The 14,915-nt window shown below is 44.7% G+C and overlaps 1 protein-coding gene across 2 annotated transcripts; it reads left to right on the forward strand.

The window, feature by feature from the left end:
• The first annotated feature begins 2,397 nt into the window (after positions 1 to 2,397).
• Positions 2,398 to 12,881, forward strand: LOC109872054 (angiomotin-like 2a). 2 transcript variants are annotated; one of them, XM_020463140.2, is made up of 10 exons: positions 2,398 to 2,730; positions 3,422 to 4,234; positions 4,750 to 4,864; positions 8,134 to 8,278; positions 8,514 to 8,603; positions 9,580 to 10,051; positions 10,217 to 10,318; positions 10,475 to 10,632; positions 11,006 to 11,137; positions 11,489 to 12,881. In XM_020463140.2, the coding sequence occupies exons 2-10, from the start codon at positions 3,480 to 3,482 to the stop codon at positions 11,575 to 11,577; spliced, it is 2,058 nt and encodes a 685-aa protein (XP_020318729.1). In that variant the 5' UTR covers positions 2,398 to 2,730; positions 3,422 to 3,479; the 3' UTR covers positions 11,578 to 12,881. The 2 variants fall into 2 exon arrangements, with proteins under 2 accessions (XP_020318729.1, XP_020318730.1); XM_020463141.2 differs by having other exon boundaries at positions 3,460 to 4,234.
• The last annotated feature ends 2,034 nt before the right edge of the window (positions 12,882 to 14,915 follow it).

Consider the following 14,915-nt stretch of genomic DNA (forward strand, 5'->3'; position numbering starts at 1 on the left):
AGTTAACCCACTGTTCCTAGGCCGTCATTGTAAATAAGAATTTGTTCTTAACTGACTTGCCTATTTAATAAACATATTACAAATCGCCATCCAGACAACTTGGCTATGTTAATTTAAAAAAGTATGTTTAAGAATACCCACCACCACTCAAAACCACCCAAAACGTGGAATGTGTGCTTTAATAAAGGCGGGACAGTGAATCCCAGGGGACACACACCAGAGGAAATGCATTATCAGGATGTTTGATATAATTTAAACAGAGAGTAATGAGCTGTGGGCTGCGTTCAGCAAGGCACTACGTCATGGAATGTATTATGTAGGACTGTTTTCACCTTCCCAAATTTTGAAAATGCCAATGTTTATTAGGTTTGCCTGGGAGGTTTTGATGTGTTGCCAAGAATACCCTTGCTTCCAAAGACCCTGATTCTAACATTAGAAGCTTCATCCGACAATCCACATTTCCTTCAAAATATGGACTGGAGACTTGAGTTGTTGGTTCAGCTTCCTCCCTCTCCCAGCCTCACCTTAACCATGAGAGGTAAAAAGAAAAGACTAAACTTTCTCAGAACAAGTGCCTGAAGCCAGTTTCCGCATACCGGCAGAGAGGTTGGCAAAACAATTGGCTAACTACAAGTTTTGATTTTTCAGTAGTCCTTTGAAGTTTCTGGCCAGTGTTTATGGTTGCTGAAAGGTCAGTAAAGGAGAAGGATTCTCCTTTTTTGGGTTAGTATGCATTTGTCACAGTTAGTTTTGGGCTATATACGCAACATCTACGCTAATTTGGGGGCCAGTCTGAAAGGCAGATTCCATCTTCATAGCCTTTTGGTCCATAAGTAACAAATAGGATCCATTTACATAGACATTGAGTCCATTGGGGCGGCAGCGTAGCCTAGTGGAGCATTGGACTAGTAACTGAAAGGTTGCATGTTCAAATCCCTGAGCTGATTGGGGAAGGTAGCTTTCTCCTGGCATCCGCAAAACCTAGATTAGCCCGTCGGACTACCAGTTGGTGAAGCGTGATTCCTCACTCCAGAGAACGCATTGCCACACCTCCAGAGTCCAATGGCGGCAAGCTTTTACACCACTCCAGATGACGCACGGCATTGCGCATGGGGATCTTAGGCTTGTGTGCGGCTGCTCAGCCTTGGAAAAACAATTCATGAAGTTCCCGAAGAACAGTTCTTGTTCTGAAGTTGCTTCCAGAGGCAGTTTGGAACTTGGTAGTGAGTGTTGCAACCAAGGACAGATAATTTTTATGCGCTATGTGCTTGAGCACTCGGCAGTCCCGTTAGGTCAGCTTGTGTGGCCTACCACTTCGCTGTTGAACCGTTGTTGCTCCTAGACTTTTCCAGTTCACAATTAAAGCACTTACAGTTGACCGGGGCAGCTCAAGCAGGGCAGAAATTTGACAAACTAACTTTTTGGAAAGGTGGCATCCTATGACGGTGCCACGTTGAACGTCACTAAGTTCTTCAGTAAGTCTATTCTACTACCAATGTTTGTCTATGAAGATTGCATGGCTGTGTGTTCAATTTTATACACCTGTCAGCAACAGGTGTGGCTGAAATAGCCAAATCCACTCATTTGAAGGGGTGTCCACATACCTTTGTATATATAGTGTTTTTGAGATTTGAACCCATAGTCCAGCAGGTGCTACTGTTTGGAATTCTCTACCACTCTGCATCATGTATTGCATTAGGCACAAATCCATTTAATGTCCTGGTCACGGGGAAGACAGAAGCCACAGATTGCAATGGACAGCTGCCTACAGTATATACACCTCTCCTCACCCCACTCTGTCTCCTAACTGCTCCCCAGGTGCCGATGACGTGGTCGCAGGCAACCCCCCTCTGATTCAGAGGGGTGGGGTTTAATGCTGAGGACATATTTCAGTTGAATGCATTCAGTTGTGCAACTGGCTATCCACTTTCCCTTCCCTTCCTGTCCTGCTGAGATGCTCATCTCACACACAAGTCAATGGCTACACTCGGCACTAGATACATATAGATTAGTTGTGTAGAGTCCTGAATCTATAGACTTTTTCATTAGCTGAAACCTATAGCGCCATATTGACTGAATGGTTACATGCTCAGTTGGTTACATGCTCAGTTGGTTACATGCACAGTTGCCCTTGAATGAAATGTGTCAAAACAAATCTATAGATGTATATTACTACACACTAAATATCTGCAACGGTATAATATCAGACAGACAATGAGAGATGTTTGGAAACTAGGAATATTTACTTAAGTCTTAGACATTGTCCGCATGTTTTCATCTTTATGACATGTTTAGGCCTATGTAACTCCTGCCTGCTTATTTCTCTATAATGAATCGCTGAGTTTTGTTTATGATCAGGAACAAATGCATAAGCATTGATGTTCCGACCCCATAACACGCCATCCTCATGGTTGTGAGTAGAACTGCAGTTATTCAGTTCGTCCTCCACCTCCCCCATTGGAACCGTGTGGTTTACGCTTTTGATCCCCGAGGGACCTCGCGCGCTCTACATTCCAGGCATTCCGACTTCAGTCTCTGCTCAGTTACTTATTATCTCTCTGTGCTCGACAACCATGTCAGTGTAGAGCAAGTTCTGAAAAGAGTAGACAACAAAACTCCTTCTGGAAGGACGAGAACGATTTAAACGAAACATTGTGGATTACTTTGGCTTAATTTATTTTTTATTTTTAAGTTATTAAAAACGTTTCGCTGGAATGCGAGTGTGAACTGGTAAGAATTGTTACGTGTGTGTGTGTATGGGAAATGTGCGCTTTCGGCTACTTTGTAACATTTAAGCCTTGAATTGTAGCCTAATAGCCATTGTGCGTAAACACAAGTTCACAGAAGTTATATTATAGTTAATCATTTCTGTGTACGCTACACCATGAGTACTTGTTGGTTCCTATTCCTAAAACTGTTTCTATGTTTCTAGAGCTATTTGCTTGGCTCCTCTGTTAGAATGGAATTTCAAATGCAAGTTTTCCCTTCGTCGCAAAGATACTTCTATGAAACCTTTCACGAACAACAAACATTTTATCCATAATGTTGTGGATTTAACAAATGTAGTAATAATTGTTTTTAAAATTGAAATAGTGAAGCGCATACGGTATTAATTGACACAAGGCAATGCATGGAATGACATCACTCAAAAGTAGTGAATATATTGTTGATTTTTACTTGACTTCCTGTAGGCCTTGAGGAATGTATGGGCTTAAAAAAAAGAATATGAATTGTTTTTTGCAGTCTACATTATTCTACAGTAATGTTTTGGATGACCACGACATTTGCGTTATCTTGCAAATGATTGACTGGCCTCCTGTTAATGTTGTATATGATCAAGTATCCAGTTTTAGGTGTAGGCCTACTTGCCAGTTCTTATTACCTGTATTCTTATTGATTTTCATTGTTTTTCATATTCTAGTTTCATCCATAAACACCTCGTCTACCCCTGATCACCAGCTTCGAACAACGGAACCAACATGGCGTCTACAGAAGAGCCGTCTGGCACGGTCCTGCACCGCCTCATCCAGGAACAACTACGCTATGGCAACCCCACAGATGCCCGCACCCTCCTGGCCATCCAGCAGCAGGCACTGCGCGGAGGCAGTGGAGGGTCCCCTGGCGGAGGACCAGGGAGCGGAGCAGAAGAGGGCCCCAGTAGAAGCCCCCGCTCCTCCCTGGAGAGCCTCACCCAGGAGGACTCCTCATTCCTCCAGTTGTCCACCCGTCAGGAGCCCCAGGGCCAGGAGCACCATGGAGACTACCAGCACTCGGAGAGCAGCTACCAGCTCTACCAGCTCCACGCAGAGGAGCTGCCCACCTACGAGCAGGCCAAGGCCCACTCCCAATACCTGGCTCAGCATTGGGCACCCGCCCCGGCCCCCCACAAGCAGCTCCTCTTGGGGACTCTCCTGCGTGATGCGGACTACCGTGCAGCGGAGGAGCTGATTGAGTTAAAGCGAGGGCACGTGCGGTCGCTCAGCGAGCGTCTCCTGCAGCTGTCTCTGGAGAGAAATTGTGCCATGGCGAAGTCGGAGGCGGCGAAGAGTTCCTCACAGAGCTACCCAGAGCTGGGTTACTACGCCCCCCCACAAGGCCTCCAGGACCAACACATCCCACACCCAGAATACTCATCGGTTACCATTATGTCCCAAGGTTATATGCCTATCAACGCTCAAGAGCCCCAGTGTGTGTACAGGGACATGCCCCAGTCACTCCAGATCCAGCAGCACAGGTACTAAGGCATTTCAGCAGTTGTGTGTGTGTTTGTTTGTTTGTTTGTGTGTGTGTTTGTGTGTGTGTGTGTTGGACATATAGAAAGATCATGCAAAGGTGTACCCACCGTTTGATTGTCATTGCCCTGAATCAACAGCCATCACACATTTCATAGTGTGTTAATTTCTGTGGGCAAAGCCGTACGCATAATGGACTCCAAGCTGTGTGTCATTGGCTGCCTTGCATTCCAAACCTCCTAGCATGCGTTGTGAGTCATTACATGCGCAGGTTGGAATTCCAAATGCCTTTCTGAGAACACTTTGGAAGCCAACCTACCTAGGGTGGAGTTGATGTGTTCAGTCTAATATAGGGTGCTTGTAATACCTAGGATGCCTAACAAATGTAGGTTGCTCACGTAACCACGGTTCTATGAGCTAAGGGGCTATCTATGTTAGTCACACTCATCGAAAGAATGTTGTAGTTGAAAATCTTTGGATATCTAGTGAACTCAACAACACACGTCCTTCCTCACAGGTATGCGGGCCCAGGCAGATTTGAGCCAAGGCAGATGGACCTGCTGGTGCTGGAGAACGAGAGGCTGAGACAGGAGCTGGAGGGCCACCGAGAGAAGGCCTGCCGCATCCACAAGGTGAGAACTGTTCTCCTTTTTTGTCCATCTCGAAGATGGCGACATGACATTGGAATGGTTTGTGCCGTTGTATGTGTGAAGGACTGATGTTAATTTTGGAGGACCTATTCACGAGATACAGGACAGGTGCATATCAGACTTTTTTTCACGTTTTCCTCGGTCATCAATGCATGATGAACTTTGAGTTACACAAAACACTTAACTTCTCAAGTTGGCATGCCCATACTGAATAACAAAGTACTGAAGTCCACAACATGTGCCACTTAATGAAGGGAATGGAGGAAACACAAGCCAAGTAGCACTGTGCAGCGACCCCAGACACACTCCCCTATCTGTATATGGGAGATCATTACAACAGCTGCTACCATTGGCTGTACATAGAGACCCCATAGAGCCCAGAGGCTGTTACTGTATCCACACTCCCTGCATTGTTCTGCAGATGGGGGTCGTGCGTATGTGCTTGTGTGCCCTTTAGTTCCAGAGAGGCCATAGATTTTCGGTCCTATCCAGGGAATGTCAGACAGCAGTCGATGGGTTTGTGACCCCTGGCACAGCAGACATGCTCAGAGTGCCGAGACAGAGACATTCTGCTAGCCGTGGCAGGTGGCAGGTCTGTGTGTGTCAACTGAAATCTATTGTACTTTGATCCCACTGCATTTTCACTTTTCATCAATCATCCTTTTTTTAAAATCCTCTTTTACTTTCATCCTCTTTCAACCCCATTTGTTTTTGTCACTTTTCGCGTCTCTTTTCGACCCTTTTTATTGACCAGCTCATAAAATGTTCCTGACAAAACTGTTTACTCCTCTTGACAACACCATGTCAGTATGTTATTGTCTACTATTATGAATCAAGATGGTGGCAACAACACTGACTGATAAGACTTCACCCATTTATCTTGGTAGATAGAGCTAGATTGAGGACTCATCTTTAAAGTGGTGGAAGCCTTCGATGGCCATGTCCAAAACGGGTTATATCCATCTTTCTATCTCTATGGTGAATGCATAAACTGCTGCTGGTCTCCTTTTGGAGTTACGTCACCCCGCCCCTCGTGCTCCCTCAGCCTTAAAGAATGATAATTAGCAGGGTTGGAAAGTTTCCCCGGACTGTCGGGCCACAGGACTGAGTAGACATGCCCGAGTGGCTGCTGTAATGGTGGGAGTCTCTACTTTTCCACTTCTTTGCCTGTTTCGGTTTCCACGGGCACAGGCATGCACACCTTTCCCACACTGGCAACCTGCCCAGACCTCCATCTCTCTCTCTGTGTGAGTGAACTAGCCACACCTGGAAGGCCAGCGTGATTGTTAGCTCCCAGGAATGCAGATATAAATCAGCCACACACACACAGGGAGTGGTGTTTGCTCAAATTCCTCTGGATTATACTCTTATAGTGCTTGTACTGTGTATAGTCTACATACTGTGTGTATGTGCCCATATGTACAGAATGTGCTCCCAGGGATATTTATGTATATATGCCCATATGTATATACAGTTGAAGTTGGAAGTTTACATACACTTAGGATGGAGTCATTAAAAGTAATTTTTCAACCACTCCACAAATTTATTGTTAACAAACTATAGTTTTGGCAAGTCTGTTAGGACATCTACTTTGTGCATGACCCAAGTAATTTTTCCAACTATTGTTTACAGGCAGATTATTTCACTTATAATTCACTGTATCACAATTCCAGTGGGTCAGACGTTTACATACACTAAGTTGACTGTGCCTTTAAACAGCTTGGACAATTTCAGAAAATTATGTCATGTCTTTAGAAGCTTCTTATAGGCTCATTGACATCATTTTTAGTCAATTGGAGGTGTACCTGTAGATGTATTTCAAGGCCTACCTTCAAACTCAGTGCATCTTTGCTTGACATCATGAAAATCAAAAGAAATCAGCCAAGACCCAAGAAAAACAATTGTAGACCTCCATAAGTCTGGTTCATCCTTGGGAGCAATTTCCAAACGCCTGAAGGTACCACGTTCATCTGAACAAACAATGGTATGCAAGTATAGACACCATGGGACCACGCAGCCTTCATACCGCTCAGGAAGGAGACACGTTCTGTCTCCTAGAGATGAATGTATTTTGATGCGAAAAGTGCAAATCAATCCCAGAACAATAGCAAATGACCTTGTGAAGATGCTGGAGGAAACGGGTACAAAAGTATCTATATCCACAGTAAAACGAGTCCTATATCGACATAACCTGAAAGGCCGTTCGGCAAGGAAGAAGCCACTGCTCCAAAACCTCCATAAAAAAGCCAGACTACGGTTTTCAACTGCACATAGGAACAAAGATTGTACTTTTTGGAGTAATGTCCTCTGGTCTGATGAAACAAAAATGGAACTGTTTTGCCATAATGACCATTGAAAGGTTTTGAGGAAAAAGGGGGATGCTTGCAAGCCAAAGAACACCATTCCAACCGTGAAGCACGGGGGTGGCAGCATCATGTTGTAGGGTTGCTTTGCTGCAGGAAGGACTGGTGCACTTCACAAAACAGATGCCATCATGAGAAAGGAAAATTATGTGGATATATTGAAGCAACATCTCAAGACATCAGTCAGGAAGTTAAAGCTTGGTCGCAAATGGGTCTTCCAAATGGACAATGACCCCAGCATACTTCCAAAGTTGTGGCAAAATGGCTTAATGACAAAGTCAAGGATAAAGTCAAGGTTTATGGAGTGGCCATCACAAAGCCCTGACCTCAATCCTATAGATAATTTGTGGGCAGAACTGAAAAAGTGCACGTGAGCAAGGAGGCCTACAAACCTGACTCAGTTACACCAGCTCAGTCAGGAGGAATAGGCCAAAATTCACCCAACTTATTGTGGGAGCTTGTGGGAGGCTACCTGAAACATTTGACCCAAGTTAAACAATTTAAAGACAATGCTACCAAATACTAATTGAGTGTATGTAAACTTCTGACCCACTGGTAATGTGTTGAAAAAATTAAAGCTGAAATAAATCCTTCTCTCTACTATTATTCAAACATTTCACATTCTTAAAATAAAGTGGTGATCCTAACTGACTTAAGACAGGGAATTTTTACTAGGATTAAATGTCAGGAATTGTGAAACTGAGTTTAAATGTATTTGGCAAAGGTGTATGTTAACTTATTTCTACGCCTGAACCAACTCAGTTCTATGCCTGAACCAACACCCCCACCCCCTGCATCTCCAACGCATATAAAGATATTAAACCAACAAACAAGATGGCTGACCAAAAATGTCCTCCTTTCCCCTCTTCCTTCTATCTGTCCATTCAGTTGGAGCAGGAGGTCCAGAGGGTATCCAAGGCCCATGAGACTCTGCTGCAGGGCAGCTGTAAGAGGGAGAGCCTGGAGCAGACCTTGAGGAGAAAACTGGTGGACGAGATCAGGAGGCTGCAGGAATTCAACAGAGACCTCCGAGGTAAGGACTACAAATAACACAAGCTCTCTGGTTTGTTAGACATTGACTGGCCAGTCTTGTTTGTATTTCGTTCATGCCCCAAAACTGGTCCAAAACCATTTTGGGGGATTATAATGGTTTATATTAGAGTGGGACTGGGGGCATGGAAATATTTTCACAAATCTGTTTTAGTGTAAGTGTATAGCAGTTTAGAAATGCTTCCAGTTTTCCTAAACTTTAAATATTTGCGTTACAGAAAGCCTGGAGAATGCGAGAACACACGCTGCCAAAGAAGTGGAAGCTGCCGACCACAACCAGCACATCATGACCAAACTGCTCGAGCAAAGTAAGTGTGTCATCCATTCCATCTCTCTCACACCACTCCAAGTCTTAGAACTTCAGCCATGTCACAGGATTGGAGCATAGCACGGCACCTTGTAGCCAAGCTACATCCTCTATGCAGGAATTTTAGTTGTATAACCTCCGCTTATCTGGTGAGAACGCCTCAACAGTAAACACATGTAGCCTAGCGGTTAGAGCATTGGGCCAGTAACTGAAAGGTTGCTAGTTTGAATCCCAGAGCAGATGAGTGAATTGGTCCATGTACCTTTGAACAAGGCACTTAACCCTAATTGCTCTATCATCGCAGCTGATAATGGCTGACCCTAACCTTGACTCTCCTCTCCGAGGGTGTCTCGGGAGTTTGGATATGCAAAAAACAGGACAAATAGAAGCACCCACCAAATTATTATAATGTATTATCGTAAAAGGAATTATTAATGACAAAATACAGTTGACCTAACATCAGGTTCCTAGGGTTGTTGATTTACGTTGTCATTTTAAGCAGTGGGCCTTCCCCAAGGCTAGATGGGGTTGGAGGTGTACGGCCTTGGTTGGAGGAATGTTTCTTGTTAAGTGGGTCAAAGGGATAGGGGCTGCCCGCATCACTTCCTCTTCCTTTCCCCTTGACATTCCACGAGTGCTTGGGCAAATGAGGACCATCTGCCATGATGGGTGAATGCTGGGACGTATTAGCAGGGTTAAAGCGATGGTGGTGTGATGGCTTAACAGTCCAAGCTCTAATTTTCACCTTCGAAATAGCTCCATGTGGCCTTAGAATAAGACTGTTTTTCAGGTCTCGTGTTCAGCCCAGTACACAACACTAGCTTTTCATTGATGTATCTTCTAAATGTATCCTATGTGTGAATGTTGTACAGTTTGTAGCTTTTTGGCTATACCATATATAACCTTCTCTTCTCCTCTTTCTTATCCTTCTCTTCTCTCCTCGTCGCTTCTTCTCCCCTCTTCTTTCCTCCCATCAGACGAGGAGCAGCAGTTTGAGCGTGAGCGTGCAGAGCGAGAACTCCAGCGGCTCCGCAACTCCGCCGAGGAGCAGTGCCTGAGGGCTGAGCAGCTGGAGGAGGCCCTGGAGGCCCAGCGGTGCAGGGGACGGCAGCTGGAGGAGGAGCTGCGCCTCAAGCGGGCCTACGTGGAGAAGGTGGAGCGGCTGCAGAGCGCCCTGGCTCAGCTGCAGACCACCTGCGAGAAGCGCGAGGGCCTGGAGATGAGGTTGAGGACACGCCTGGAGCAAGAGCTGAAGAGCCTGAGGGCGCAGCAGAGGCAGTCTCACCCGCCGGGCGTGACGGTGGGCCCCCTGCACGAGCGTCTGAGGGAGAGAGAGGAGTGTATCTTAGCCCTGGAGGCAGACATGGTGCGCTGGGAGCAGAAATACTTGGAGGAGAGCACCATGAGGCAGTTCGCCATGGACGTGGCCGCCAGCGCCGCTGCTCAGAGGTAAGTGTCAGAGGTTAAACGTTAAGGGATTGATCCCTCAAAGGTTGTATTCTGTATGCACATACAGGAGAAAACATTTTCAAAACATGTAGGCTAAATGCGTTTTTATACTTTACATTTTTACCTGCATCCATTTCCTAAAATAATGTATTTCCTCTGTTCCAGAGACACAACCATCATCAACCATTCCCCCTGCCACTCTTCCAACAACAGCTTCAATGAGGTCCTGCCTGTATCTGACTACAGAAACCAGGAGATGGAAAACCGGTATAAAGATTACACTTTTTTTTCTCTTTAAATCTATATTATTCAGAATGTATAGTATTATTGCTGTTATGATACTTTGTATAGTAAGTTTAATGTACTTTGTTGCATCAGATTGCGGCGATTGGAGATCTGACTCAATATTTCTCCTGTCAATAGGATCTGTGCTCTCTACACTCAAATTCTGGAGAAGGATGCTGTCCTCAATATCCTCCACCAGCATTTGCACCAGGAACAGATCAAGAAGGATGGGTCTTGTTTGCCTGCCGCCACGTACACTACTGTCAGCACGGCCAAGTGCACCAGCATAAACAAAAGTAAGGATGAGGGTCAGAGACGAAAAAAACTTTTTTTTAAATCTATTACTTGTGCTTCTACATCTGCATTGCTTGCTATTTGGGGTTTTAGGCTGGGTTTCTGTACAGCACTTTGTGACATCTGCTGATGTAAAAAAGGCTTTTTATAAATACAGTTGATTGATATTACTCATGGGGTGCCTCAGGGCTCTGTTCAGGGGCCACTGTTGTTCTCTACATACATGCAACATAATCAAATATTAAGTAAGGAGTTATTGTAAAATATAATTATAATAGTAATGAGCATTGAAGTGGATTGAGGTTAGAATGACAGCACCTGTTTATCAATGAAATGCGTGCCAGTGGCTGATCTCTTTCATGTACTGTGTTGTAGGTAAGAGTTTGTCAGACGACCAGACTCTCTCTCTTCTCCGGTGCTCCTCCCCAGCTCACCCCAGCCAGAGCTGTGGATCAGAGGATGGCGCTAAGGCCAAGGAGCCAGCCACTGGTTCTAACCTCAGCATTGGTGAGTAGTCTATCTCTCTCTCACACACGCACAGTCGCCCAAACACCCAAACCTTTCTCTGTAACTGCATCACATGCTGTGCCCTGGCAGTCATTGATTTACCAACCATACTCCCATAGAAAGAGCCAATCGGCGATGGCTCTGTAGGTTAGAGGTCATTTGTGGGCTGCCGGAATGTGCTATGTTGTCGCACTTAGACCCGAGGATTGACTACACGAGTTTACCCGACTGGATCATCCCAATTTGGAAACGTCAGCATGTTTCTTTGGTTTCAGATAATGTACTGTAACTGTGGCTTATTTTTCCACTGTTTCCACTCCTCTAACACGTTTGCCCTCTTCTATTTTAAAGACAACGCTGCTGTGCAACAACATCGTGCCTCCTCCTTGAACACATTAAGAGGCCTGGATGACTTGGAGGCAGTGGAAATCTTCATTTGAGGAAGACTTTTGATCCTTGACAAGAGATTCACTCGAGGGTAGTGAACTCTCGGAAGCTGTGCAGAGCAACTGACTACGCCAATGGTCAGAGTTTCTCTGAAAAATGGACGGAAGACAAGAATGTTGAAGAATGAGAGGCGTATTTGTGGAATAAGGACGTGGGCTTTCACATTTAGAGGGGAGCAGTGCTCTTCCTCAATTTCTTTCTCTCTTAGCCAGGTGGCTGCAGGCTAGCTGTCTTGGTATATGAGACTGTGAAACTTTCGAGGTACTTGGGACAGTATTTCAGTTTTGTAATGGGAAACATCCCACTGTACTGTCAGTGTATGCCAAAGTATTTATATTTTCTGTGTACAACGAGTTCAGGAACTTATTCCCAAATATGAACTGAAAGCTTCACGCTTTTCCAAATAACCTTGTCTGTAGAATTTATCTTTGGACTTTTGACTGGCATTCCCTCCCCGCGCAAAAATGTGCCCACAATCTGGCCATATTCCTGTGCCATGGAATTCTTCAGAGTTAGGAGAACAACTCTCCCATCTCTATAATTGAATAAAAATGCCAAAATCTTAATGTTCATATTTTCCTTGGCCATATTCCCTAAGCCCCAGTAGCTGTCTCTACCACAGGAGGTTGGTGGCACCTTAATTGGGGACTGTCATGGTAATGACTGGAGTGGAATGGAAAAAAAATACATAAATGCATGGTTTCCATGTGTTTGATGCCATTCCGTTTGCTCCGTTCCAGACATTATTATGAGCAGTCCTCCCCTCAGCAGCCTCCACTAGTCTACAGATTTATAAATAGTTGTGATACAGTATGCAATGTATAGTCTGGTTTTTCTCTTCCGACTTCTAAACATGAGGCCGGCGAGACCATTCTCAGCCTGGGGAGGGTGAAGAGTTTATTTTGTTGCTTTTCACCGATAGTTTTTTTTTGTATTATTCTTCATGTGTATTTTCTGATGTGGTGAATCCGCTGGTCAGATCCACCACATTGATTAAGCTGCAAACTACACCATTTGGTTTTGTTTACTGTGAGCCTTTTTCTGAACTAACAGGTTAATATATTTTATACAGACGTTTCTCTAATTATTTTAGATATGTTGTGCTATGAACAGAATGCCAAAGATGATTTTTTTTTGTGTTTTGTAATTTATGTGCAGACAATCATGGTTATGTCCAGCTGTCCAACAGATAAAGCGTTGACCTCAAGCAAAGACATTTCTGTTAACTCCTAACAATATGAAGGTTGTGAATTTGAATTCAAACATTTCATGAAGCAATAAAATATTATAATATATAGCTCCTGTTTTACTTTGACATGTTTTATTCCTGAAAAAAACAACGATTTTGGTGAGTATGAATTTGAAAATTTGGTGGGTGCTTCTATTTGTCCTGTTTTATTTTCTTCACACTTTTTATTTCCCTTTACTTTACCTCATCTTCTCTTGACACATTCATTCCTTCCAGAGAGTGAGAGAAACCAAGAAAGAGAGAAATAATGAGGGCTCTCGTTAGTTAATGAAGGAAAACCTCTCTAGAAAGGCCAAAACCTAGGAAGAAACCTAGAGAGGAACCAGGCTATGAGGGGTGGCCAGTCCTCTTCTGGCTGTGCCAGGTGCAGATTATAACAGAACATGGCCAAGATGTTCAAATGTTCATAAATGACCTGCATGGTCAAATAATAATAATCACAGTAGTTGTCGAGGGTGCAGCAAGTCAGCACCTCAGGAGTAAATGTCAGTTGGCTTTTCATAGCCGATCATTAGGAGTATCTCTACTGCTCCTGCTGTCTCTAGAGAGTTGAAGACCGGTAGCACGTCCGGTGAACAGGTCAGGGTTCCATAGCCGCAGGCAGAACAGTTGAAACTGGTGCAGTAGCACGGCCAGGTGGACTGGGGACAGCAAGGAGTCATGCCAGGTAATTCTGAGGCATGGTCCTAGGGCTCAGGTCCTCCAACAAGAGAGAGAATTAGAGAGCATACTTAAATACACACAGGACACTGGAGAAGTACTCCAGATATAACAAACTGACCCTAGTCCCCCGACACAAACTACTGCAGCATAAATACTGGAGTCTGAGACAGGAGGGGTCAGGAGACACTGGCCCCATCCGATGATACCCCCCGACAGGGCCAAACAGGAAGGATATAACCCCACCCACTTTGCCAAAGCACAGCCCCCACACCACTAGAGGGATAACTTCAACCACCAACTTACCATCCTGAGACGAGGCCGAGTATAGCCCACAAAGATCTCCGCCACGGCACAACCCAAGGGGGGGCGCCAACCCAGACAGGAAGATCACGTCAGTGACTCAACCCACTCAAGTGACGCACCCCTCCTAGGAAAGGCATGAAAGGGCACTAGTAAGCCAGTGACTCAGCCCCTGTAATAGGGTTAGAGGCAGAGAATCCCAGTGGAGAGGGGAACCGGCCAGGCAGAGACAGTAAGGGCGGTTCGTTGCTCCAGAGCCTTTCCGTTCACCTTCACACTCCTAGGACAGACTACACTCAATCATAGGACCTACTGAAGAGATGAGTCTTCAGTAAAGACTTAAAGGTTGAGACTGAGTCTGCGTCTCTCACATGGATAGGCAGACCATTCCATAAAAATGGAGCTATATAGGAGAAAGCCCTGCCTCCAGCTGTTTGTTTAGAAATTCTAGGGACAATTAGGAGGCCTTGTGACCGTAGCGTACGTGTAGGTATGTACGGCAGGACCAAATCGGAAAGATAGGTAGGAAGCAAGCCATGTAATGCTTTGTAGGTTAGCAGCAAAACCTTGAAATCAGCCCTTGCCTTAACAGGAAGCCAGTGTAGGGAGGCTAGCACTAGAGTAATATGATCAAATTTTTTGGTTCTAGTCAGGATTCTAGCAGCCATATTTATCATTAATTGAAGTTTATTCAGTGCTTTATCCGGGTAGCCGGAAAGTAGAGCATTGCAGTAGTCTAACCTAGAAGTAACAAAGCATGGATGAATTTTTCATTTTTGTCAAAAGAGAGATCATGGTCCAGAGTAACGCAGAGGTCCTTCACAGTTTTATTTGAGACGACTGTACAACCATCAAGATTAATTGTCAGATTCAACAGAAGATCTCTTTGTTTCTTGGGACCTAGAACAAGCATCTCTCTTTTGTCAGAGTTTAAAAGTAGAATGTTTGCAGCCATCCACTTATGTCTGAAACACAGGCTTCTAGCGAGGGCAATTTTGGGGCTTCACCATGTTTCATTGAAATGTACAGCTGTGTGTCATCCGCATAGCAGTGAAAGTTAACATTATGTTTTTGAATGACATCCCCAAGAGGTAAAATATATAGTGAAAACAATAGTTG

Source organism: Oncorhynchus kisutch, linkage group LG27 (assembly GCF_002021735.2).
Source record: "Oncorhynchus kisutch isolate 150728-3 linkage group LG27, Okis_V2, whole genome shotgun sequence".
In the NCBI taxonomy this organism is placed as follows: Eukaryota; Metazoa; Chordata; class Actinopteri; order Salmoniformes; family Salmonidae; genus Oncorhynchus; species Oncorhynchus kisutch.

What these genes read in the sequence shown, in the direction of transcription:
- LOC109872054 (XM_020463140.2), top strand. Translation starts at nt 3,480, where the DNA reads ATGGCGTCTACAGAAGAGCCGTCTGGCACGGTCCTGCACCGCCTCATC. An exon ending in AGGCCTGCCGCATCCACAAG is followed by an intron (nt 4,865 to 8,133) that starts GTGAGAACTGTT and finishes CTGTCCATTCAG; the next exon opens with TTGGAGCAGGAGGTCCAGAG. An exon ending in GTGCACCAGCATAAACAAAA is followed by an intron (nt 10,633 to 11,005) that starts GTAAGGATGAGG and finishes ACTGTGTTGTAG; the next exon opens with GTAAGAGTTTGTCAGACGAC.